This window comes from Anser brachyrhynchus (assembly GCF_964034855.1).
Source record: "Anser brachyrhynchus genome assembly, chromosome: 2".
In the NCBI taxonomy this organism is placed as follows: Eukaryota; Metazoa; Chordata; class Aves; order Anseriformes; family Anatidae; genus Anser; species Anser brachyrhynchus.
Genome location: NC_137695.1, coordinates 58,726,193 through 58,752,234, shown reverse-complemented (window position 1 = coordinate 58,752,234; position 26,042 = coordinate 58,726,193). Strand labels below are relative to the sequence as shown.

The 26,042-nt window shown below is 38.9% G+C and overlaps 1 protein-coding gene across 35 annotated transcripts in view; it reads right to left on the bottom strand.

Moving 5' to 3' along the window:
* The window catches only part of TPK1 (thiamin pyrophosphokinase 1), a 329,004-nt gene that overhangs the window by 155,264 nt on the left and 147,698 nt on the right, over positions 1–26,042 (bottom strand). For 22 of the 35 annotated variants that reach the window (XR_013946707.1, XM_080580495.1, XM_080580515.1 and 19 more), the window contains 2 exons: positions 20,242–20,293; positions 13,157–13,229 (listed from right to left, as the gene is read on the bottom strand). Coding sequence is in view for 31 of the 35 variants with exons in the window: in XM_080580495.1 (XP_080436621.1) it covers positions 13,157–13,229; positions 20,242–20,293 (125 nt within the window). In the remaining 4 variants the exon portion in view is untranslated. Of the gene's footprint in view, positions 1–8,299; positions 8,328–13,156; positions 13,230–20,241; positions 20,294–26,042 lie in introns of all 35 variants that reach the window. The other 13 variants (XM_080580502.1, XM_080580487.1, XM_080580517.1 and 10 more) reach the window with 2 other exon arrangements.

The following is a 26,042-nucleotide window of genomic DNA, read 5'->3' as shown; positions in this document are numbered from 1 at the left end:
GAGGGGAAACAGTTTTAGATAAGAGAAAAATACGTAGAAATGGTAAAATTGGAGGAGAGAGCTATCTCCCTTGGCTGACTGTTTCTAACTCTAGCCTCTCCTTGGACAGTGGGAACGGCTCTGTGGCAGCTGGTCTCTACTCATGTGCCTGGGGGTGCAAGCTGCAACCAGGGCAGTACACGGAGGTTGGCACAAGGACTGAAGCACATAGAGCAGTCTAAACTTGGCAATTAAAAGCAGGATTCATGCTTCAATCCAAAACTGCCCGGAGTCAGGAGGAAGGGGCTTGTCCAAACACTCAAAAAACTGCAAAAAAACATTTGAAAATTTCTCCAATCCCTTTTCCAAGATCAAGCCAAACATATTTTATCACAGCTGCTGTAGCATATGAAAATTGACTGTTGTTGTTTACAAAACAACAACAAACAAACAAAAAACTTGCAACATCCTGCCCCTCAGACCAAATTACAGTTGCTCAAGGCCCAGTGGGAGCTGAGCTCTTTTGGAACAGTAATGGAGCTTTTGCCACAGAACAACGCTCCAAGGAGTTTCAGAATCCCTCCATCATCTCTCCCATTTCAACTGATCAATGGGAGAATAAAATGGGAGTTGAACTGTGAGATTCCCAGTTTCCTGACAGCATGTGCCCCACTTCCAGTCCAGGATATGCTCAAGATATTGAGCACACAATCTTATCAAAGAGAGGATTTTCTGAATCGCTCTAAAGACCTGCCAACACATCCATCCGCGTAAGCAACTGTCGATGCCAGATCAGAAATGCACTTCTGCTTGTATGTCAAGTCTTGATGAGTACATTTATCGGCTCTTGAAACCTGTGATAAATAAAGGATACAGAGCATTTTCTGATGCCTGAGGAGATGTTCTCACTACTGTCCCCGTTACAACTTCCACCAGGAAACTGTAGTAGTAAATAGTCCCAAGAGATGCACCCATGCTTGATTTGAAGAAAGAAAGGTTATGGTCCTGCTGTGAGCACTGCTATCCTGTTGAGGCAAAGGCTGACCTATTATCTCTCAGAAGTATTTTGAGGTGGGATTCCCGTAAGTAGCCAGTGGATGCACAGAAAGGGTATAGTACCACAAAGACCATTTACAAGACACTATCCCTTCCCTCTGTCCAAAGTAAATATTGCAAACCCAGTCCTAGAAGTAAAGGAGTGTCAGCTGGGGCAGTAATGTATAGGAATCCAGTGCAACTATCAGCCTGCTGAAAACCCTAAGATGCCTCTAACAGCCAGGTCTCCAATTTTGACTTCTTCCTACAAATACCACTTCAACAGTAATTAAAATATGAAGTACCTAAGGCACTGAAGTATAGTAACTTCTTTCTTTTTTAGTGTATGTTGAAATACTAGGTGGTGAACAAAACAAATGGAGGGCTTTTACAAGCAGCATCTGCACACTGATATGTCAAAAAGATTCTGGCTTTCAAATGCTAGAAATAAATGGAACTGGGTCACAATAAGCAATCATATCCCACGTTTAATCCCTGCTCTGTTCTCTGAAGGTGTCCTCCCACTGCTGAGCTTAAAAAGAGGAAGGTCTTTTCAGCTCTTAATAGAAGGCTTCTCTTGAAGGCTACATTTTTCTCAATTAAATAAAAATCTGGTAATGTTAACCAGCAATTTATGGTAAAATGCCAATTCCTTACCTGAAGGACTATCATCAATTAAGTGCAAAGTAAATACTTACTAAATTAGTTGTTTCAATTGGATTAATAGTTGCTTAGACACGTTGTACATATCAGCAGCAGTTGCTGCAGAATTTGGACAAAAGAGTCTTAACACCTGCAAATTTACTCTATGTTCCAGCTTCTGTTGCAGTTATTTAGGCTTTAAGCTCCTTACATGATTTGGGTCTAAAACATTTTCTATTCTTCACCTGATGAAACTCCCATCAAAGTCAAGGAGGGAATAAGCATAGGTGCTTCTGTTTTAATTTGTCTTCAAATAAAAACATCTGAAGTCAATAACAATAAATAAATACATAAATAAATAAATAAATAAAACATGTACTGCTTCTTAATAAATTGAAAACATTAGCTTAAGATTAGGGGAAAAAAAAAGTTTTCCATGCATGTATACTTATCACATTCACTTCTTCATGGCTGCAAAGATATGGCAGAAATAATTTATTTGCTGATATATCAGGGAATTTTTTCTATTTCAACCCAGTTCTCTTTCCCTTGCTCTGCTATTACCTTTATATTTCTCTCTTAATGTGCTTCCCCTTTTCAAATTTTTTTAAGACTCCCTGCCTTTTTCTCAGTTTCCATTCCTTATTTTACTCTCCCCTGAGGTTTCCTTATTCTCTCTTAATTCATTTCACCACATAGGGGACTGTTTCCATCCCTAATTATACCTCTAAATCTATTTGATTTGAAGAACTTTTATTTATTTTTTATTCAAAGACTATCACAGCTTCTTCAAACGAAGGAATCTGACAATGCATCAGAACACAGACTAACTCACACTGGTCCTGAGACTTGCTGGATTTCAGCTAAGTTTCCTGCAGAGTCAGCTTATCAAACCTTGATCCAACCCGTCTTTGTTGGACTCTGCTAAGCACGCTCAAGGAATAGAGCAGAATTGAAACAGAAAACCAGAGCTTCAAATGCTTAGTGATGGCTGCAAAAACAGCAAGAATGGGCTCTTGCTGCTGAAGAATATTAGACTCAGGAAACACAGGACAGAAAAATAAGAGAAGAATAGACGAGAAAGATAAGTAGGAGAAATATTCCAATTTGCAGAGCTTTCCCCACCCGTTTGTAGTTAAGATTATCAGAACTTTGTTTCTTTCATTCCCCTCTCCCCCTCAATTTCAAATAAAATTTCCTCCTGGTATATGTGAATGCAACTTTTATCATCCTAAACCATTTCTCAGTGCAGCTATAAAAACAAGTGTTGTAATTTGCAATTTTTTGACTAAATCAAAATCCAGTAAGGAAAAATAACTGCTCCAAAATCTGCACGTAAGCCTTCCTGCTGCGCTCTACCTCTGCTTTGGTCCATGTCAAAACTCAAAATAAACTTACAATTCCATGGTTAATTAATTAATAAAAGCAAGTTCAAATTTGGCAGCCTTAGCTAATCCTTCATTTCACTGACAAGCAACAAAAGCCTTTTATCTTCTCTACCTTAACAACAAACATCATTTTATCTGTCTTGTTCATTTATAAGCTTGTATAGCACTCATTTATCTGCGTGAACACAAACAGACCAAACAACCTTCTTGTGTCTGGATTATCATCCTTGAGGTTTTGTAATTGTATTGCACTAAGTGAAGTGTAAGCACCATGAGGGCAATTTATGGTAAATACATAGCAGCCCTGAACCATGTATGCCAATCTATATTGCCTTTTATGTTCATGGTTGTGTCAAAGATGAAGAAGAGAGGTTTATAGCAGCCTTGGCAAACCTCTCTCTTGATTTTGGGGGCTAGGGAGAAGGACTCTGCATAGTCTATGCATCTCTTTTAAAGCAGGGGAATGCACTCACCACAATGCTTGCTACAGGTCCCTGAAATCACATCAGAAGATATCCTTCTCATCCTTTTCTCCAGCCTACCAGCAAACCTTCCTACTTCAAAATGAGCAACAGACTTCACGTTCTCTCACTCCTCACCTTCTGAAATGAGAGCTACCTGTTCTTTGACAAGATGCACAATAGAAACATTCACAGAGGATGCCAAGCTTCTTAAAATCCTTAAGAATTGTGGAATCAGGATTTTGGGGATCCTTTCCTTGGCTAATGACCACATATGTGTTGCTCTGCTTTTGCTAGTTAATGGGCTCCCCTGCAACAGAATCAAGCTTACAAATCCCATGGAGCATTTGGGCTGAGCTTGGAGTTTGCAGCAACATTTGATGAGCTGCAAGGTTCTTGGTTCTGCACCACTTTTGGAAACTGTTCTAATTAGCAGTCCACAGGCATGGGGCACTGAGCTTTGCACTCCAGGAACAATTTGATCTTAAATTCTCTAGAAGGAAAAAATGGATGTTAAAATCCTACGTACATCTAAAAAGGCCTATCATCTGAGTTCTCAACTGCTAATACCACATTAAAGCTGTCTCTTTTGTCTGAAGAGGCTTAATCACAAAATACCTCTGTTCAATTTCCTTCTCCAGATCAAACTGTCATTGTTTAAAACACTTTTTTTTTTTGTTTTTGTTCTATGCATGGGAAATGAAGTTAATTCAATACTTTTTTTTGTTGTTTTTTATCTTTTCTCTTATTTTCTCCATCACAGACTGACAGGTAAGAGTAATGAGTTCTTTCAGAGATTAACACCAGCTTAATTTTTTAAGATTCTTGGAAGTAACTCAAATGTCTAATGCATTACAGGTTCTCTCCTTTCCCCCCCTCAGGCCATAACCAATGTGAGGGAGAAATAAATCTCATACTGCAACACAGTATGAAAATGAAATTGGATGCAAGACTAAAATACCACCAGCATCATTTTTGTTACACGATGCATTGTTTTCTTACATATTCTACTGTCAGGCAGTTGAGGTTCAGCTAAAGCACTTGTGAGAACAAAGAAAACAACTTGTAACTTGCAAACTGGTATTTAGCTCCCAAGCAAAGGACACACAAACTAACTCTCTAGCACTCCCCCCAAAAAAAAATTAAAATTAAAAAAGGGAGAGGAGAGAACTTGGTCACCTTGCATTCTCAATCATACTGGATAAATTAAGGTCTAACTCAGGTCCTACTACAAATACACAGTGGCTCTCAATGACCTCCTAACTAGCTGAATCTCAGCAGTATTAATTTGACCTTACAAAACAAGTAGGACTTAACTGTTTATTCAGGTTCAAAAGGGTTTATATGCAAAACTAGGTTCTAACACAAAGAACGTATTTTATTTAAAAATATGCAAGACTAACACTGAATTTGTTTCTTTCACAAATCTCATTTGTATTTAAACAGGTGTATTATCTTCTGTAAACTGCTATCTTGGTGGAATTTTAAACATTGAAATTAGGAATTGGACAAAGATTTTTCTTAGTTTTATTTTTTACCCAGCACACAAGAACAGCACAATGCAAGCCTTGAGTCCTGAAATCCTTCACTTTACAGAAGATCCATTTCAACGGGACTTCCCAGCATGTAATTGTACTTGTATTAGCTCAGCAGGACAGAAAACAGGCTGAACAAAATTTCCAGCCAGTCTATGTAATGCCACAGTGGTTTAGCTGTGCACATACACCTACATACCTATAGGAACGCTCAGTACAGTCATACAGATACCAACAGAACAGGAGAGAAAAAGGTGGTTAAAACATGTTCATCCACTCTTTAGCATAACATAAAAAATCAGCAGAATCAAACTTGACTAACAAAAGTCAAACTCAAAACCAAAATAAAATCTAGGTGACATTGTCTATAAACACTTAAACTGGGGAATGTATTGCCACAGCTTTTTATGGATTCTTTCAGTCTTCTCTTCACAGTTTGAAGAAAAGTGTGTAATTTGGGGGGCAATCATTATGGAGCTATTAAGTACTAAGATGCCACTCTGACTTAGGAAATCTTTAAGCCATATATTACTAGAAGGTGAAAAAGTGTATCAAAGCAGCATCACTGTGCAGATATATGCTTTCAAAAGTATCCCATACTGGCACAGCCAAGACCAGACGCTGGTGAATGACCCTCTGGTCTCACCTAGTGTGACTGTCTGTCATGTTCACCTTTACGAAGTGCCACTGAGCTCAGCATCTCCTACAAATTTATGACATTTCTGGAACATTATGATATTACTTTCATTTGGCATGAATAAAAAATCCACATAACCCAAATCACCCACACAACTCGCTTGAAAATGCGATCTTGACAAGACCTCTGAAATATTATTCAGGAATGGAACCATTTTATGATAGCTCTGCTGAATAATTACATGACAAAGACATACAGAAAACGTCTAGTCCAAAATCCTAAACTCCATACACAATTTGAACTATTAATAATAGGATCATCACAGCCCTATAAATCTTTTTAACCTGATGAACCTATATCTATGTTAAGACACTGAGGCTCTTTCAATTAATAGCAGAAGAACATTAGAAAAAATAAAAAATACAACATATAACGCGGTTATACAGACCATTCATTTTTCAGTAAGCTAGGTGTGTTTGGTTATTGTTGGAGTTACTTGGTAGCTGTGTTTCAGTGACCTGACAGGTAGCTAATTCCTTCTAAAAGCTTAGAAGTTAATAACTCTCAAATAAATTGCAGAAGAGCTTGTGCCTGTGGTTTGGAAAGCGCTGTCATGCAGGTGACAGGGCTATGATGGAAAGGAACTGCAGTTTTCTCATGTGCCAACTGAGACTTTTCTACTGCCTTTCTCCTGACCATACAGTAACATAGAACTGTTTTTGAGGGAAAACTACATAGTGCAAACTCTCTAAATGCTAGTTTCTCCACTGCATGTTGGAGATAAGAAGTGGGATGGGATATGAGGTTCCTCAGGAAGCGAGAGGACAACATTATGAGTAATAACTGCAGTTAGCAGGGGTGCTGCATCTACACAGTTAAATTGGAGATAGGGGAGTGCAGCAAGAACACTTTCCCACCACCAACCTCAGTGCCTGTAGCACTGTGACAGAGGGTGGAAAACCATTCAGAAGATTGTGTGTGTGTGACAGGTCCTATTTTGCTAGACCAGTCTGTTAGTCTCACTCTCCAGAGCAAAGCCTATGGGACCAGACCATCAAAAAGAGCTTTTCAGCAACTTAGAACTAAGGTCCACAATCGGAGATGCTTGAAATAAAGTCCAAGTGGCATTGGACACCCTCAACATGTTAGAAGCTCCATGAGGTAGGCACAGCATTTTTTATAATTATGTCAGAGATGTCTTCAGCAGGATATATAAAAGCAGGGATTGCTTGAAAGCTGAAGTGGTGATTGTCAGATAGGTATAGCCCGTTCAACAGCAAGACAGAACTGTTTCAGATCCACCCGCACAATTTTTACAGCTCTTCCTGAAGGTATAAAACCTCTCACAAATTAATCAGGTTCTAAAATGAAACATGATTTCTTAGAAAACTGTTCAATGTAACAAAAATGCTTTGAGTCAAATTTCTCAATATTAAAAGTTCCATCCTGCATTAAAATTTACTTTTAGAAAACATTTAAAATGCAGGGATAAAAGATAAATTAAAATAGACACAGAAAAAAATCATTATTTTTTATGCATTTGAATTTAAATCATATAACTGAGAGATCAATTAACACTATGATTTTCCAAAATTATTAAAAATTTTGGCCTCAGAAAGCAAGCAGGGAATATGACACTACTACATGCAGTTCAGCAAGACAGTGTAGAAGTTAGAGAGATGTACAAGCACTACCACACAAACACATTTCATTGATCTAATTATAGATGCATCATCGTAAAACAGAAAGGCAATGTTCACAACATATCTATTAAGCATTTCTACAACCCTGATAACCATTAACCCTGAAAGTGTAATAGAAAAAGGAAAGGGAAAGTGCTACAGCTACAGAACAGCCTGTAAAAATAAGCAGCTCTATGAGGTTTAAAAAGAAAAGAGAATAGGAAAAAACAGAACTGTAAATAAATTGACAGCATTTAATTACACATCTGAAGCAGTGCCTACTACATCTACAGAAGTCTATGTGCTCCTAAAGCACATACAGTTTGCTTAGTAGAAAAGCTGAACTGGATTCTTACTAAACTGCATAATCTGGACTTCAAAGGGCACTGCATTTAACCTTCTGTTTCTAGGCATCAGTACAGATTTTGTATAATTTTAGATAATGTCTTTGGTCTCAAAAACTTCAAAAACTGAGTCTTGTTTGAGGCATAACAATACAAATGGCTGTTTTATCTTCAAAGTGATGCTTAAAAGGTTTCAATAATAGAAACATCCAGCTAAAGCAGATGAAACTGCAGCGACAGAAATATCACCACGTCCCCTCTGCTTTGTGCAGTGTCATTTCTCATGCGCTTCAGACTGTAAAAAGACTGCCAATGCATCTATTACAGGATCATATGAACATAAATATTTATCCAAGAAGTACAAAGACACTTCTCTATGTCTGTTTTAACATTGACAGAATAAACAGAATATTAAATTGCTGTTTTTTATGCTTCAGTTATAGTGCACTGTGATTTAAAAAGAGGAATTTAAGCACAATATTCCATTTCCAGTTGAGGAGTGGTTTTACCCAGTTTTAATGATTTACCTCTTTAAAACATGGGAAAAATAATCAGTTATTTTTTAATGTAAAGGGTAAAAGACTATAAGTACTCACTTGATAAGCCAATGATGCAAAACAAAGGCTGCAGAGAATAAAAGGTAAAGCTGAATAACCTGTGACACATACTTATTCTTTCCCAAAAGCACGAAGAGCCTAAACCATTACTTACACATCCCACTTGTAACAGTCTATTATACAATTACTTTCCAACATAACTGAAAAAAAAGCAGCAGTTTTGCCTTCAGATCTCTTTACTAACTACGACATGCCACACCTAACAGAGATAAACATGAAGCAAATAAATCCATTTTATGGACTTTATTTAAATGAGGTTCCCTGACACAATGGCGATAATCCTTCCTAAGGGAAAACAGAAACACTTGTCATGTAATCCTTGCTCAACTAAAAACATCAGAGGAATTGGCTTGAAGATATCACTTCCAGTAAAACCCTTTGGCTTCGGTAATCCTGTATGTCATGTTTTCTGTAATGCCAAATATCAGCTCTTGCTTTCATCACTTAAATGAGGTAGAAAACCTCTGAGTCTAGGAGCAGCATCCTGGCATGAAGCTGGTTTGATGGAGGAGTCAGACCTGTAATTGCTTCACCACAATGATACATCTGCTTAAAGAAACATACATCTACTTTACAGAACCATAATTAGTTTCACACACAGAATTTAATACTCCCCTTTTCTACGCAGCACTATGCGAGGCCGTCTTTGACACAACCACTTGTAAGTGAATATAACTCAATAATTAACATCCATAAGCTTTACTATGAAAAAGTAACATATCTTAAACATTGGTTTGTTATATCCAGATAGATGGCAAGACATATGAGGAGCAGCTGAGGCCCCTTGGTTTGTTCAGTCCAGAGCAGAGCAGGCCGAGGGGAGGCCTCATGGCGGCCTGCAGCTCCCTCACAAGGGGAGCGGAGGGGCAGGCGCTGAGCTCTGCTCTCTGGGGACAGCGACAGGACCCGAGGGAACGGCATGGGGCTGGGACAGGGGAGGGTCAGGCGGGGTGTTAGGGAAAGGGTCTGCACCCAGAGGGTGGTCAGGCACTGGGACAGGCTCCCCAGGACAGTGGTCACGGCACCCAGCCTGACAGAGTTCAAGGAGCATTTGGACAATGCTCTCAGACACATGGTTTGATTTTTGGGTGGTCCTGTGTAGAGCCAGGAGTTGGACCCAATGATCTTTGTGGGTCCCTTCCAACTCAGGAGATTCTGTGATAAAAGAAGTCATGACGTATTAATTTCTGTCAATAAGTGTAGTTTAAAAAAAAAAAAAACACAAAAAACAGCAACAAACAAACAACAGCAACAAAAAAAATGGCTACTGGCACTCCTTTGTGTATGTAAAACTCAACATAACTACACGGCATCTTTACAATAAAATGAAGGGAAACACTTTCAGCTTCACAAACAAAGAAAAAAAAAAAGCATTTTAATTCCTGGTATAAATTTAACCACTGCGATTGAAATACCAAAGGAACTTTCAGCACCTCCTGCCCTTCATCTGGCAGTTGAAACTACAGCATTCAAGTCAGACTTTAGTGACAAAAAAGTTTGTGTGACTTTTCACTGCACATCATACTAAAAGGCAGATGGGAGTGCAAAGGCCGAATACCTCTTGGTACTTGCTGCTTGGTTCACTTTCCTTGATATTCACTCCATGCATACCCTCCATGAACTGCTCCAAGCATGAGAGCTCCTCCCTCTCTCTCTAAGCTCATTTGTACTGGCCATAATGAATCGCTCAGTTATACATGTGCAAAGGAGTATTCCCTTCCCTGTGTGCCCTACTTCCTACCCTTTTCCTTTGTGTAACATTTGAATATGTTACATTAGGTATATATGCAAAAAAAAACAGGGGCACAAAGAGATGAAAATCTATGTCACCATATAAAATGCTCTGCATACACAGCATGAATTTTGATGAAGCCAAAGCTCTAGCTACCGTGCAAGTCGTTAATAACCCTGGTCTGTCAGCAGCTCAAGACAGGTGCATTTGACAGGGAAAACTCAAGACAGGCGTATCAAGAACAGGCAGGACAGCCTGCTGCCTGGTGGAACAGGAAAGGTGGCTGGGAGCAGAAAACGGGAGCAGAAGCATTAGCAGTGCCGATAGATTATTCTTGTTATTTGGTGAAGACCTAACTACTTGAAGAAGCTTACCCGGACACACATTTCAAGAGAAAAATAAATATTTTATTGTCCAAAAGTAACATACTTAACTTCATAAATGCCTGGCTCATGAAATTGTTGGTAACAATGTGGGCAAAGGAAACCAGAGTGATATTTTGTGATGAATGTGTGTACTTTCAGGTAATTCTGTGTGCTAAGAATGGTTCTGGCTTTCAACTTGAGAAGGGGTATTTGGAAGCAATCCTGTGGAAAGGGAATACTGTAGAAACATTTTAATGCTGAAGCCATGGAGGATGAATATCAAAAGCTAGCACGAGACAGGGCTTTATTTTGTACTGGGAAATGCTGATCAGCTGGTTGACAGGCAGGATTTCTGTGGATTCTCATCCAGTTGACCACTGAAAACTGCCACATCATATTTGTCTAAGCTTTGCTACAACACTTCTCCCATTTTCCCATTCATAATCATGAACAATTGATAAAAGAATGCTTGAAACAACATAGTTATACTAACTGATGGCATCATCTTGCCCCGTCTCTTGGTGAAATCTGCATGTGAGTCAAGGAGTGCTTCAGTAAGGGAGGAAGGACAGCACAGAAGGAAACCCTAACTCACACCATGATGTACTTCTCTGGAATGAATGACATTATGCTGAGCTAATCATGCAAAGTTCTGTCACTGCCTGTTTTAAGCAGACCTCACGATTCCTGGGTCACCAACACAACTGAACTTTGGAAATTGCCTGGACTACCGAACCTGCTTTTACTGGACAAGATACTTTACAAGAAAACAAAACAAAACAAAACAAAAAAACACCAAACAAAACAAAACACAAAACCATCTCTCCATCTCTCCTAATTCTACATTTCGTTATATTCTTTGCTAAGATCACTTTAAGCATCCACCTCAATTTACTATTCTAGTTTCCTGACTCTGGAAGTTTAGTTTAAAAATGCAAAAAAAAAAAAAAAAAAGTATATATGTATACACGAAAATATATGTATTTTCCTACCATGTACAACCAAACTTAAAATCCAAAAGTCATACTGCTTCTTCCTCAGTCACACACAAGGATCTCAGGTCAGGCTTCTGCGGGCTAGATTATACTCCTCATTGTATCTTTACAATCCTGCTGAAATGCTGCTTCTTATCAGCACAGCACTTAACATGGGTATATAAACCCTGTATGAATCAGAATAGGTCACTATGTGTTCATAGACAAAATGCAAACTGCACATCAAGACTCAACTACAATGGAGCTGACAGATGGGATGTAATATCCGGAAAAGTAGACCCTGTGAAAAAGTGTAATACCAGTTTAGTTTAGCTTATCCCTTTCAATATCTGACTGCATTCTTCTCTCTCATACCACTTTCATCTCCCCTCTCTCCCACTCTATCTGTTGAGCAATCCTTAACCTGCATTCTTTGGTAGCTTTAACCTACTCGCCAACATGCAGTTGATATAAGCTTTAGTACCAGTCTGTGACAAACAGAGCAGTGCATTTTGCAATTTCCCCATTTATTCACAGATCATGAATTTCCACTCTGCAATGAACAGCATTAATCTGAAGCTTTTTTATTTTCACTTCACAAGCTGTAGCCCAAGGATTCCTTTGCATTCTTCTTGTGCTGTTCTCCCAAGGTGGACTGCCATCATACACTTCTGCCTTCTAACAAATGAGGCAGAATATAGGAAAAAATATGGTGCTCCCTGGGGTACTGGAATCAAGTCCTACACACTCCTACATCCCTCCCCTCACAGTGTGAAACCATTTTTTTTTTTCTATTTGATCATAAGTCCACCAGGGGAGATTTTAGGCAAATTAGAGCCTCACATGTTGAATCACCAGTAGACCTATCACAGACCTTGAAGTCTACTAGCTCCTGAGGATCAAATACTTACTGCTCTTGCAAGTGCAGCCTGCTGCAAATGTAAGCTGACACTGAGGCAAACTCTGAATTTGCAGAAACCTGCTGTCCAAGGCATGAGGGTAAAGCACAGTGCTCAGCACAAAAGCCTATACAGGCAGGCGGGTGAACTGTCAAATGCCGAAGAGTAAGCTAAAAAAAAGAACTCTTAAATATGATAGGAATATAGCCAACAATGAGCCTTAAGACCTAAGAAACAGGAGTTTACATTTACGTTGCTCACTGGAAATGTGTTGACTACATTAAGAATAAATTAATGGACACAGGAATTTGTCAAAAAAATCCATTAAGGAGGGCACTCCACTAGTGAAGCACACAAGTAGTCAGGGCATAATTCAATGCTTCGGTGGGTGATGAAAGAGACAGATGTTTCCATCTGCAGCTTCCTGCTAAAAAGGTAAAGCCGTATCATGCAAAAATCACAGAGAGAAACGCTCTTGGGAGTTTTTCTGGGTGCTAGCCATACGTGAATCTTGTGAGGTTAATCTTCATTGTTCTGTATCTCACAGAGCAAAAGAAGTCTCAGATTTTTCAGGAAGATTTGTCATTGTTTCTTGTTACTATAATCTACAGCAACGTACATTCTATTTCTTGAGATGGTGCTATGAAACCACATCTTACTCAGGAGTCAGGCAGTACCACATATTTACTTCAAGCATTGCTACAGTGCCAGGCAGAACACCACATCTGAGTCTGTAAAATGCCTTACACCTGAAGCCTCAAAGAAACCAAGGGGAGCTAAAAACACCTAATAACTAATGGGGGCAGTAATGGGTTAGATTTTACAACTGTCTAACACACAAACACATCAAAGGGATATTAATTTACCTTGGCCTTGTAGTACTCCTTGACTTCAGGCTGAATGGAATCAAAGTCACCAGTGATGTAATCAGGCAAGAAGCTGAAAGGTAAGCAACAAAATGAAAAATTAATCCAATGTACTACTTTTTTTTTTTACTTTTTTTTTTTCCTCAAGAGTGCTGAAGGGTACAAGCATTAATCTCTCAGAGGAACAGGAGACAGTTAAAAGCATGTTAAAACACAAGTTGACACAAAGTAAGGTAACAGGCAAACTAAAACTGTCCCTTCTTCTTTGCTGAGGGAGCTACACATCCTTTCGATGTTTACACAGCTCCCCAGGTCAGTAAGGCAAGACTTGTATCTGCATGTTTCTAGAAAGAGAACTTGTCCCCTCAAATATCTTTCAAGCATGTCACACAGCAAACTATTTGAAAAAGATTATCTTTGTGCTGTACATAAGCCTTGGCAGGTATCATTTGTCAGATGATAATGACAGCTTCTGAACAGCTGAGAGGTCAAAAATGAGGAACCTCTCCCCTTTTTCCTTTCCTTCCTCCTATTTATTTATTTATTAAAAATCACTGAACAAGTTGAATTCAATGCAGCGTATCCGGTTTCAGGCAGCAATTCCAAATATTGCAATCTGAAGTCACAGGCAAATAATGGCTCAAATGAGACTGCAGAGCCATGAAAGATGGTATACAGGGGTCTTCTGTTGCAAAAATCTATGTCTTTCACAAAGGCCATAAATTGGTCACCTTCAGTTTCAGAACACGATAAACATTAAGAGCTTTTATGGGCTGTCAAAGTACTGTAACTAGCTTGTTCAATTTAGCATGAGAGAATGTGGTGTATTTTTCTACCTATATAAAGTTTTTGAAGTTTGCTAATCACTTGTCACAAGGAAATGTATTCAATGCAGTTCTTATTCTCCTGGTGATTTACTGCATTAAAAATCTGATGAATAAGTAAAGTAGGATTAGTCTGTTTTGCCACTGTGATATGCTCCAATCCACTATGAATGATATTCATTTTCTTCCTTTCTTTCCTTCTTTTATTCCTGTGCTAAAAAGAACACAGGATAGCTAATACATTAGATGACTGATTCAACAAGGTACCCACATTTGTTCCAAAGATTTGTATTTCAGTCATTACTGATGCCAACCATTTCTGTTCTTTTCTTCTCTTATTAGAAATACTCTCCCCAGAACACGGAAACCAAATGCTCAGGGATTTTTAAGTCATATCTTGGATGTAAAAAATATATATGAAATTGATTTAAAATCCCAACTATCATTTGTAAAGTAATATTGCTGCAAATAACATAGAAAATGCAATATTGTGATATTTATCTCAACTTGTTTGCCTTTTTTTTTTAATTGTAGAATGCTTAGAAATATTTACTGCAGAATTTCTTATAAAATGCGCAATGAAACTTCAACTGCACTACAGAAAGAACAATTTAAGAATACTCTGAGGAAAAGAACAACAATACCCCAAAATAGAGCTTTCCATCTTGCCCAATTCTTGTAGTTTCAAGCAGCAGCTATGAAGACAGGTGTTTCAATAGCTGAGGCTCAACTGAGTTTTGAAATTAAAGCTGTGACTCCAGTGTTTTTTAACAAATGAAACACATAGCTCCTTTCCTCCATGGCTACTATACTTTATGATGGGCATGAGAGTTCATTAGCAAATTAGCTTATGGCTCAAGCTGAGTTACAAGGTATTAGGCAAGGCATACTGGGACATCTTTTAACACAAGATTTTAAACAAATACTGCAGAGTCTACAAACTCCCCAAAGGAAAACTTACAAAGTTCCTGTGTTCTGGCTCCATTCAAAGATTTCGAAAGAGAGGCAGTGTACCTGGCTACCATTTCCTCTGAAAACTGAAAGCTGCTTCAGCAGAAGCTGGTAAGCATGGCTGTTGTGACTTAGTTTATGTGCAGCTATTGCATTTCAAATTCACTGCCCTCTGCTATTATTATGGCTGTTATAAAAGGATATGTTCCAAAAATAATGTCACCCAAAGTGATGTTACCACACTCGGGGCGGGGGAGGGCAGTCCCTTCTGTATCACGTTTTACTGAGGACACAGAAAGCAATCTAAAGACATGCAAATACTTCAGTGCTCTGTTTTATATGCCCAAGTCAGGGTAGTTCGAAACCAGCAAGAACTAAACAGAAAATTAGGTTTGTTCCTTCATTGCAAGACTGAACACCTCAACGTACAGACAAAAATTCCATGTTTGTAAAATTAAAATTTAAAATTGCTGTCAGTTTACCATCCTACAAGTTTGCCAATGACCTATTTACTGGTTGCACTGTGCCTAAAAAACTACAGCTAATCCTTTTCAATTTGTTATTTTCCTTTAGTTTACTCCCGTTTTAAACATAGTAAAGTCACTCTAGGCATTACTGTGGTGCCCCTGGATGTCAGCCCCAGAGGCAGCCCAGCAAGTTGGCAATGAAGAACAACAGCAAGCTGCCATGAAAAGCCAACTGGATATGACACATTCACTCTGATGAAAAAGCTGATGTGTTAAGATTGTTCATCTTACTGAAATGCCGTGCATAAATCCAAAAGTGTCTTTGTAATTTTTTCTCTACGCTAACTACAGACTGCAGTGCTTTTGAGTAATCATTTCTCCTGAGCGCTTCAAGAGGAACAACTGGAAGCAGAATTAGCTGAAAAATATACCTTCTCTAAATCAAGTGCTTCTGCACAGCTTTTGCTCTCATCCAAACTAAAACCACTTCCATGACAAAAGATAGATGAAATTCTACATAAATTTTTACAAGGAAAAGCAATGAGAACCTCTATCAAGTCTCTCATGTACTCTGACAGTGTTCCTGGTTGCACTGGGTGTAACCCCTGCCAGGATGCTCTATGTCCCATTTCAAAACACTCTCTGTAAGTATTTTGCTTGTAGCCATCACAAAACCAGAAATGACTAACAGAGAATAAGGAATCCTGGCTGGGAAATGCAGGCCTCACCTTATCAAACATTGCCTTTTTCTGGAACAGCATTTTTCTCTTCCCTTCCCTTTGAGTAACAACAGAAACAAAGAAAATCTAGAAAGAAACTCTTGCTTCAGAAAAAAAATATCCATCATGAGTAAATCGCAGTTTGCACCATTTGCCTCAAAAACATATCAGCTTTACCTTCAGAGGATGACTGTAGGTCTTTGTACCTCACCGACTACGCAAACCAATAAAAGCAAGCCAACATTCAGCTGAGAGTCAAAACCTGTTTTTGACTTAGTCCTTTCAAGTTTTGTGGAACAAGGTGTCTGATTCAGGAGAGCAGAATTTAGTCAAAGCTATTTTCTTTTGCAATTAACAGGACTGAAGTCTGCTAATGACAGGCCTTAAGTCTTTATGTGCTGAGCTGTCCTAGACTAACTAGCCTCAGAGAAGGTCAGCACTAGCTGATTAAACAGAGAGGGAAAGTACTTGAGATATATATTGAAAAAGAAAACAACAACAACAAACCATACTAAAGGAACGTAAGAATATTTTGTAATAAATGGTTTTCACTTGTTTGCTTTTGGTATAGTTTTGTATTCACTCCAGAGCGCAGAACAATCCAGGAGAACAGGCTCTGGAGAATCCCATTATCAAGCTTACCACCATGTGAGCAGAAGAAATTGTGACAGAAAAAAGTAACCAGAAAGGTCTCTCCATAAAATCTATAACAGCAGCCTTTTTTTAAAAGTCTGGATTAAAAGCAGATATTTTATCAGTCTAACTTATGCTTTCCTACCTTCTAACCTCAAATTCATGAACAATTCTTGTTCTGTATCACAACTGTATTTAAGATGACCACTTCTCTCAGTGACATACATGGCACATATCCTTTAATAGAGGAGGTTATCTTTTTTTGCCCAAGATGGCAAAAGATGTCTTTGATTCCTTTCCAAAGTTTAATTTGAAATTTTAATTTCTAAACAATCCCGATGATGCAGTCTACTGCATTTTATAACCATGTTTTACGAGTCTTATTAGCTATTAATTAACACTCTTCATATTAGGCCATGATTAGCTCACCTGGCTTAATTCTCTGGTGCTCTACACCGACATTGATCAGAATCGAGTCAACTCTATAATCCCACTGGGACTCAAACTGTAACATTCCTGTGAGATCCTCCTAGTCTACTATGCTTTTTCTAGAGTTATCAAGAAGCATAACACCAGGTACTGAGCAACAAAAACACCTCAAAAATCTTGGGCCAATTTGAGTTTTGTTTCTCTTCACTTACTGTTCTTTTTCCTTTTTATTTGTTTTTATTTTTTTGTTCCAGACCATTTTTGAGACATACAATATCTATCTAAAATGAGTTTGGAGGTACAAGGGCCAGGATTGCTTTCAGCTCAGGACCTGAAGGCACTTCCATAGCACAGTGGTTATGTTACATTTATAAAAGGAACAAACAAACAAAAAAAGTAAGCAAATTTTCAGTATGAAACCTGTAAAGGTTCAACTAGCTTACAAAAAAAGAGAAAAAGGAAAAAAAAAAAAAAAAGACCATAATTTTTGAGACAGACCCCAACTAGGACATTTATCTAAACTGGACAAAGGCTGAATGTCGAGTGAACAGTTTTATGAACTCCCAGGATGCTGGGCTGCAGAGCAAGGAAAAAAAAATGTAGCACATCTACCATAATACACCAATGAAATTTTAGTCACCACTACCATAAAACACTGATCAACTCTATCCATAGATACAGATTATGAAATGAATAGAAGCTATTTAAACTCTGAGGTTCTCATGCTAAGTAAGCACAACCATGCCTTTTGCCTTCAAGAAAACCATATACTTGACACAGCTTAATTCAATAAGCAGAGTTATTTTCAAATATTCAACAGTAATGAACATCATGTTAAATTTTAAACATCTGAAGACTTGCTTCTTTATTCACTTTAAGAATTCAGTGTGAAGTGGTAAATATGTCTTTTTAAATAGTTACAAAAGAAAAAAAAATATAACATGCCACACTTCAGCAGTTACTTTATAATAAAAAACTGCACTGACTCCTTAAATAAATTGCTCTGGCATCTCTGTTCAGTTCTATCATTAATTCAAAGTTACAGTTTCCTAGTACTATTGACTTTTCTTGTGATGTAGCTCCTTTAGCATATAATTGTCTGCAATTAACCTTTTTTAAACAAATGTTAACATCAGAGACATGAACATTTAAAGGCAGTTATCTGTGGTACCCTTTGCTTCCTTCAGTTACAGCACAGAAAACAATCCCACACAGACAAGCTGTATGTGCCCCAGCTGTATCTCTCAAGGGCACAGAGTGGGTTCCCCATATTTTTTTTCCACCACTAAAAATATATTTTAAAAATCACCGCCTTTTACCCTGGAATAATAGACACACTTAAGCTACTTCCAGGTAGAAAAACACAGTGAAGATGACATGATTCCGATTTACCATGAAAAAAGTCACTAAAGTCAGCCTTGACTTTCGTAAGCATCTTGTAGTTGGGAATACAGAAGGTAAAACACCTTAGCATTTCTTCAGGATAAATATTTAAACCATTTTAACAACAGCAACAAAATGAATGCCCTCAAAACTAGTTTTCTGACTGGTAAGATGCACAGTTTGCCCTCCTGACTGTCAGTTTTGACTGGAAGGATGAGGGTCGCTCTGGTCAGAAGGGTGCTAAGTCTGCTTAAATCTGTCAGAAGAATCCCGATAACTGCTGTGAAAATCAAAGTCTCTTTTTAACTCCCAGAGACAGCCACAGCATAAGTTGATGTCATTTACATTTTGTCTCAAAGCAGCACACTCACATGCCCCGTCTAACTGTATGGAGGGATGTTCTTGGGGAAAGGAGAAATGTCAGACTGCAAGATATATTCAGAGTTAAAGGATATTAAATCTATAAACATCTTCTTGGTATTACCTGCAAGGTTATGGCAAGTAAAGGTCACACCCGAAGCTTAAAAGCCAAACAATTGAGTAGCAACAGAATTAATGAATTTCAAACTGGTCATGAAAAACATTGTGTTTTGGTTCACCTCAAACTCATCACAGTCAGGATTCCCTAACCTAGTAAAGAAACAGCTGAAGCACAGTTCCTAGCTCCACCCTCTGCTTCCCAGTTAAGACCCCCCCTGAAGTCAGCTAGCCTACTTTTCCTGACTCCACGGTTCACATCACTGTTATTTTAATCCAGAAGTCCCCCTTATCACTGTATAACTTTTGTATTAGGGTGCAACTGACAATGGTGTTATGCTAGTTGCTGTATGAATTCAGAAACAAAACAAAACAAACAAGAAAACAACAAACAAGCCTGCAAAGCCCATCCCTTCTTCAAGATCTTAGTAATCCCTAATGTTCATTATGCAATTGCTTACACAGAAAAGTAATTCCCAAACAACATTTTGTACACTACAATAAATCTAGACAACAGATTTAGCACAAAAAATAAGAAGAGCAGAGAAAACTATGCTACAGACCCAAGATCAACAAAGAATGCGAGTACATGCACATGAAAGGACATATAAAAATACCAGATTTGAGTGACCCTGCCAGAATTCTTTGCATAGATTATTACCAAGTGTAGGGGCTTTAATCAAGAAGCTTCATGGTTAAAACTACTTGTTAATACCTGGAAACCTTGGAGAAGAGCTGCTTTTCCCCTTAATTTATTAAAAAGCTTAGTGTTAAAGAGCATAAAAGTATTGTTTTATTTGCAAATGCTGTGATTTAAAGAAAAAGATAAAAATGTGTGAAGATACGAGGGCAATAATGAATTCATTTATGCTTGCTTGGTATGCAGTGTCACCTTGCAAATAATAAAAAATACCTGAAATAAATTGCAGAACTTATTACCCTCAGCTCTAACTGCTATGCAAAGCACACATCAGGGGAACATTTTCTGCAGGGGACAGCCAATGAGCTCCCATTATCATTAACAAAAATCATGCAGCTAATGCCCTGCTTCAAAACTTTTCCCTTAGTGACAGAGAATAGTATTAATGATAGCTACAACTGTTGCATTTTTATTCTTAATTGCCAATATTTGAAACTGTTCTCCAGTTGCAATCAATACAGTATAAAATAAAAGGATGCTCCAATATTTAAGAAATGCTCACTTGTTCATCATGGTGCTGGACACCCTCCTGCATTCAGGTACATTCAAGTATTCTGGAAAAAAATAAAGGAATACTGCACACAGGACAAAGTACTTCTAGAGACTGCTGCTAAAATACTTCCTTTTTATTACTTATAGACTCATGCATTGCTCAAAATAAAGCATGCACGAATGCAACATTGCCACCAGCACCTCAGAGTCAAATAAAGATGAGAAAGAAACAGATGTCAGAATTTGCCTGAAAATTTGAGGAAAACAAGCCACTACATTAGAGAAAGGTGAATTGCTCATTAACATTTTAGACAGTATGTGAAGAATGAAAGGGATAGGATTGTATCTAAGACGTGGTAAATTTACATTGAAAGTCACAAGCTACACAAACTGAGATTTAGATACCAGTCTCAAAAAGGCAGCACTGGGAGCTGGAGTCAGACCTGGGAATCTTCAAGGAGTGCCACAGAAGTTGGATTTTGATGCTCCAAGGTAAGAAGAAACTCCAAGACAGGATAAATAATTTCTCTTCGTTCCCAGATGAGCTAGAAATGGGCATGTTATATTTTTCTCTCTAACTACGTATTTGCTAATAATCCCTACTGTGGCTTGAAAACTCATTATACGATTTTAAGTCAGTTTTGACAACTACTATTTTAAATCTAAGCATCCATTCACACTGCTAAGAATGGTTAAAAGTCAAACACAATAAAAAAGTTACACACAAAAGATGTTCACTGGGATTTCTTTGCTTCCATAATTTATTTACTCTCACCTGAGTACCTGAAGTACCTGCTATGAGTTTAGCATCTGTTTAAGTACTTCCAAAAACAGGGAAGACCACCTATGCAGGACAGGTTGAGTTGTTTTGCTTCTTCAAGGCTTGAAACTGCAAGTAAAGTTGCAGCAGAAACCCTCTAGAGCCCTTTCTACACAATGACTCACTAGCATAATGAGAAGAGATTTATACCCTTACTGAGCAACCTGTTCCAAACGGGCACAAATGCTGACCCTTCAGGAAAAGCCTGTAGGTTTTTAAATGTCTTAATTACGCTTCTCCTGGTCAGGCCTGCATTTTACTTTCTGGTTTCCATGTACAAATCATTTTGTAGGTTAATTTTTTGTTTTGTGGCCAGAAAAGACACATCTTGACAATTATGTATACGAAGAAGCAGCCATAAAAAGTAAATTGCCACACGAAAGATTATTTAAAAACACCTACTCAGAAGACATGAAGTCTTAACAGAGTAAGCCAGAAAGAGCATCTGAAGACAACATAACTACTGATAGGCAAAGTTGACTCCCATATGGTTAATGAAAGTATCTTCTGCTCTGAACTCTTATTCTTCTGTAAAGCAACCATTGAACAAACTCTAGACTGTGTGTGCGCGTGTGTGGATGTGTTGGAGTACCTCAAATACAATAATATGACTTCTTTGGGTTTTGAGCCCTTACATTGATAAGCCACACAATATTTTACAAAGAAAGATCCTGAAAACACTTGGACTACACAGAGGAACAAGAGAGAGGAACTGCTTTATCTTTGTAGAGAGTATGAAATCACATAGCAAGCAACAGAGAAAACACACGTAACTGCACACAGCTGTTTGAAGTCTGTCATCTCTGTAGGGCTGAAATTTGGTAAGTCACTGGGAGGCAGAAGTTTTGTTAAACCTTTCACTGCTGACCTCTGCTGCAGCTTGTCTGGAGGTGGCAAAGAACCGTGATGTTCCACTGGAGCATCGGCATTTCAAAAGGTAACTGCACCTCCTGCCCAGCCAGCACAAAAGCATTAATTAGAGAGAGAGAGCAGAAGATAAACGAGCATACGAGATGAGAGTTGGACTATAACTGAAGCTCAGTAACCTTTGCTTAGTAACCATCCTTGTTTTCATTAGACTAACTCAAGTGAACATTCCCCCATTTCTACACAGTTTAGCTATACGATGTGTGATTGTAGTTCGTTATAGAACTTGTGATTTAGACAACAACATATCAAAAAGTTTAAAAGAAATTCTTTTAAGGTTAGTTCTAATTGCAAAGGTAAAAGGTTGGCCTCAAGAGATCTGAAGAAACTGGTGGAAAAGTGTTTAATACATCTGTGACCCTGTCTTCTGTGGGCTGGAGCACCCCAACTGGGTAAGGCTTCTGCAGGTGGTAGAAGAAACCAATACTCTTTCACCCTTTTCTTACCCCCCTCACAGTGCCACTGACTACAGGGTTAAAGTACCAGAATGGGTATTTTAGTTGGCACAATCAGCAGGTTTACAGTTCTGAATACAGACAAGCAGTTCTCTCTCTCAAGTTAAGATTGCAACTATTTCAAATAATCATTTTGGTGAGCATAGCTATAATTTAAATGACTCCGATAAAACTTTAAGTTAGAATAAAAAAGAATAAAATCCTCTTATAGTTACCTGACATATGGATGAAATTAAGGAACAAAATAAAACTGCAACTCTTTTTTACAAATAAATCTACCTTTTGATCACAAACCGATATGGTTGGTTGGAATTTTTTTTGTAACAAGGTTTTTATTTGTGTTTTCATTTTTCTAACGGAATAAAGACTGGGGGATTGATAATATATGTTCATCTAAGGAAATGTCATCTATCTCTTCCTGTTTTCTTCTGTAAAATGCTTAAACCTTTAAAATAACCAAGTCCATACGTATGCTCTGCACCTTAGTAGATGCAAAAGGATGTCCAGTTGACAATGACTTTCTGGATCTAATATTTTATTTCTTTCTGTTCCTTAGTGAACAAACCGCCATGTAACAAAACCTAATAAACTCAACCTGTGGTAGTGCCACTCTGATCACTCTGCTGGCTGTCTGCTTTCCCAATGACTATGACTACCAAGTGTATAAAAAAATCACCCTAATCTTGCTGTTAATGTCTTCCTTTTCACAGAATCAGAGAATCACACAGAATCATCTAGGTTGGAAGAGACCTCCAAGATCACCTAGTCCAACCTCTGACCTAACACTAACAAGTCCTCCACTAAACCATGTCACTAAGCTCAACATCTAAACATCTTTTAAAGACCTCCAGGGATGGTGACTCAACCACTTCCCTGGGCAGCCCTTTCCAATGCCGAACAACCCTTTCAGTAAAGAAGTTCTTCCTGATATCCAACCTAAACCTCCCCTGGCACAACATTAGCCCATTCCCCCTCGTCCTGTCACCAGGCGCGTGGGAGAATAGACCACCCCCACCTTGCTACAGCCTCCTTTAAGGTACCTGTAGAGTGCGATAAGGTCGCCCCTGAGCTCCTCTTCTCCAGGCTGAACAACCCCAGCTCCCTCAGCCGCTCCTCCTAAGACTTGTTCTCCAGACCCCTCACCAGCTTCGTTGCCCTTCTCCGGACTCTCTCGAGCACCTCCATGTCCTTCTTGTAGCGAGGGGCCCAAAACTGAACACAGTACTCGAGGTGCGGCCTCACCAGAGCCGAGTACAGGGGGACAACCACTTCTCTAGCCCTGCTGGCCACACTGCTTCTTATACAAGCCAGGATGCTGGTGGCCTTCTTGGCCACCTGAGCACACTGCTGGCTCATATTCAGCCAACTATCAACCAGTACTCCCAGGTCCTTCTCTGCCAGGCAGCTTTCCAGCCACTCATCTCCCAGCCTGTAGCTCTGCTTGGGGTTGTTGTGCCCCAGGTGCAGGACCCGGCACTTGGCCTTGTTGAACTTCATACATTTGGCCTCAGCCCATCAGTCCAGCCCATCCAGATCCTCCTGCAGAGCCTTCCTACCCTCGAGCAGATCGACACACGCACCTAACTTGGTGTCGTCTGCAAACTTACTGAGGGTGCACTTGATCCCCTCATCCAGATCATCAATAAAGGTATTAAAGAGAACTGGCCCTAGTTCTGAGCCCTGGGGGACTCCACTAGTGACCGGCCTCCAACTGGATTTAACTCCATTCACCACGACGTTTGCTTTGCTGCAATCAGATCACTCCTCCTTGCAGTCAGGAGAGCTTCCAAATGCTCCCTAAAGAGAAGGCCTTTTTAGAAGCTAGCCATCACCACCAAAAGGGTGCTAACTGCAGCTCTCTGGACAGCTGATCTGAAAAGATGAGAGAGCAGTTGCACAGTCATGGAATCCAGTGCAAGGGTGGGAAAAGACCCTTAGGAAAAAAAAAAAAAAATTAGCACTGGCCAAAGCATTATTCTAGACCCTGAAGTCCTTCTCATTTTCTAGGTGCTCCCTTTACACACCAAAAGCAGTGGCTGTCACACAGACGCTCAGAAGGTATCATCTTTTCTTGTCCTCAGCTACTGCTTAATGCTGGAGTAATTCCCCAACAGTTCAGAGATAAGCTAACCTCCAGTAGCTGAGGATCTAGTTCATATCAATTATTTCATAATTTAGCCCCCAGCCTTTATATATGAAGACTAGGATGCAGGATGTCTCTTTTCAGATGTATTGCAAACCTGCATACCCACCTAGGCTATGTTGTGCTCATTTGACCTACTGATATTTTACCTGCAGCTTATTAGACTAATTTTACCAAAGGAATGCTGATACTAAGCACAACTTACAATTGGTGTTGTAACAATCACAGGAGTCTGCCCAGATTTTTACATCTGGTACAGACTTAATGATCCTAACTACTGAGAAAGAACAGCAAATACATCAAGGCAGCAAATTTGTGCAAGAAGTCCAGTTTTGCAACTAACATTTCCTGCAGCTCTTATTAGAAGTCACCCATCACTGCAGAGACTTAACTACAGAAATCACTAACAAGCAGCAAGAATCTGCACTTATGTGCTGAAATTCTTACAGGGTCCCACACACATATGTGCTGCTGTTGCTATTAAGTCGTAATGTCCAGACTGTGGCTGGGACCCCTCCACCAAACTCTAGCTGTACGTAGCTTAGAAAGGGGAGAGCTGGCTGTCATCTCTAGTGTTTCATCAAAAGCATGGAAATTTGTCGTGGAGGGATGACTTCAAGAGAACCTGAGCCATCTCTCCAGTGTGTATCCACAGTGTTCACTTCCCAATGTAGAATTTAGAGCACACACGGTAGTGTTTAGATATCTAAACACCTGACAGATATCAAAGCCAGGCAGGTAAAGGTATAGATTTAGTGCTCATTTATAAATGGCAATCACAGAAGCATTTGCACACACTATCTGTTCCCAATTCTCCCCCTCTCCAGTCCTCCTCCTTTTTTGTCTATGTGGGTTAAAAACACTCTCAGACAGAAAATACCACTTTCTGGATAAAAAGCGTGTCATCCAAAGAGCCCTCATCTTGGGGTCTGTACAAGCAATTTTCTATGAAATAGAGTAGCTGAAAAAACTTTTAATAAACCTCTGGTACTGTTGATGCCTATTTATTATAAGAATTATAACAATATCTCACACATCAACTTCACTATTATGATTAAAAAAATACTTATAAAACCCCTAACTGCTATCTTACTAAGTTATATTATCATCATAACCACTGCCATGTAATCTTTTATTAAATTTCAAAACACTAATTAACTTTTCTTACAGAATCAGAAATAGATCTTAAGGACACAGATCATGCCCATAAATAATGCAAAAGCAATGGTGGGTTCTCAGAAAAAGCTATCCTCTCTAAGAAGAGATAGGTTCAGGATTGCAGTGTGGACCATTGCTATGGAAAATTCACTACCATGTGTTTTTTTTCCACACATTTTAACACCAGCAGATCACTAATTCACAGGCTTGTAAGTTTTTGAAAAATGAGTACAGTTGGGAGGAATAGTCCAATCTGCCTGATAATGAGAAAAGAGACCCCTATTTAACTGGAATGACAGAAGAACTCT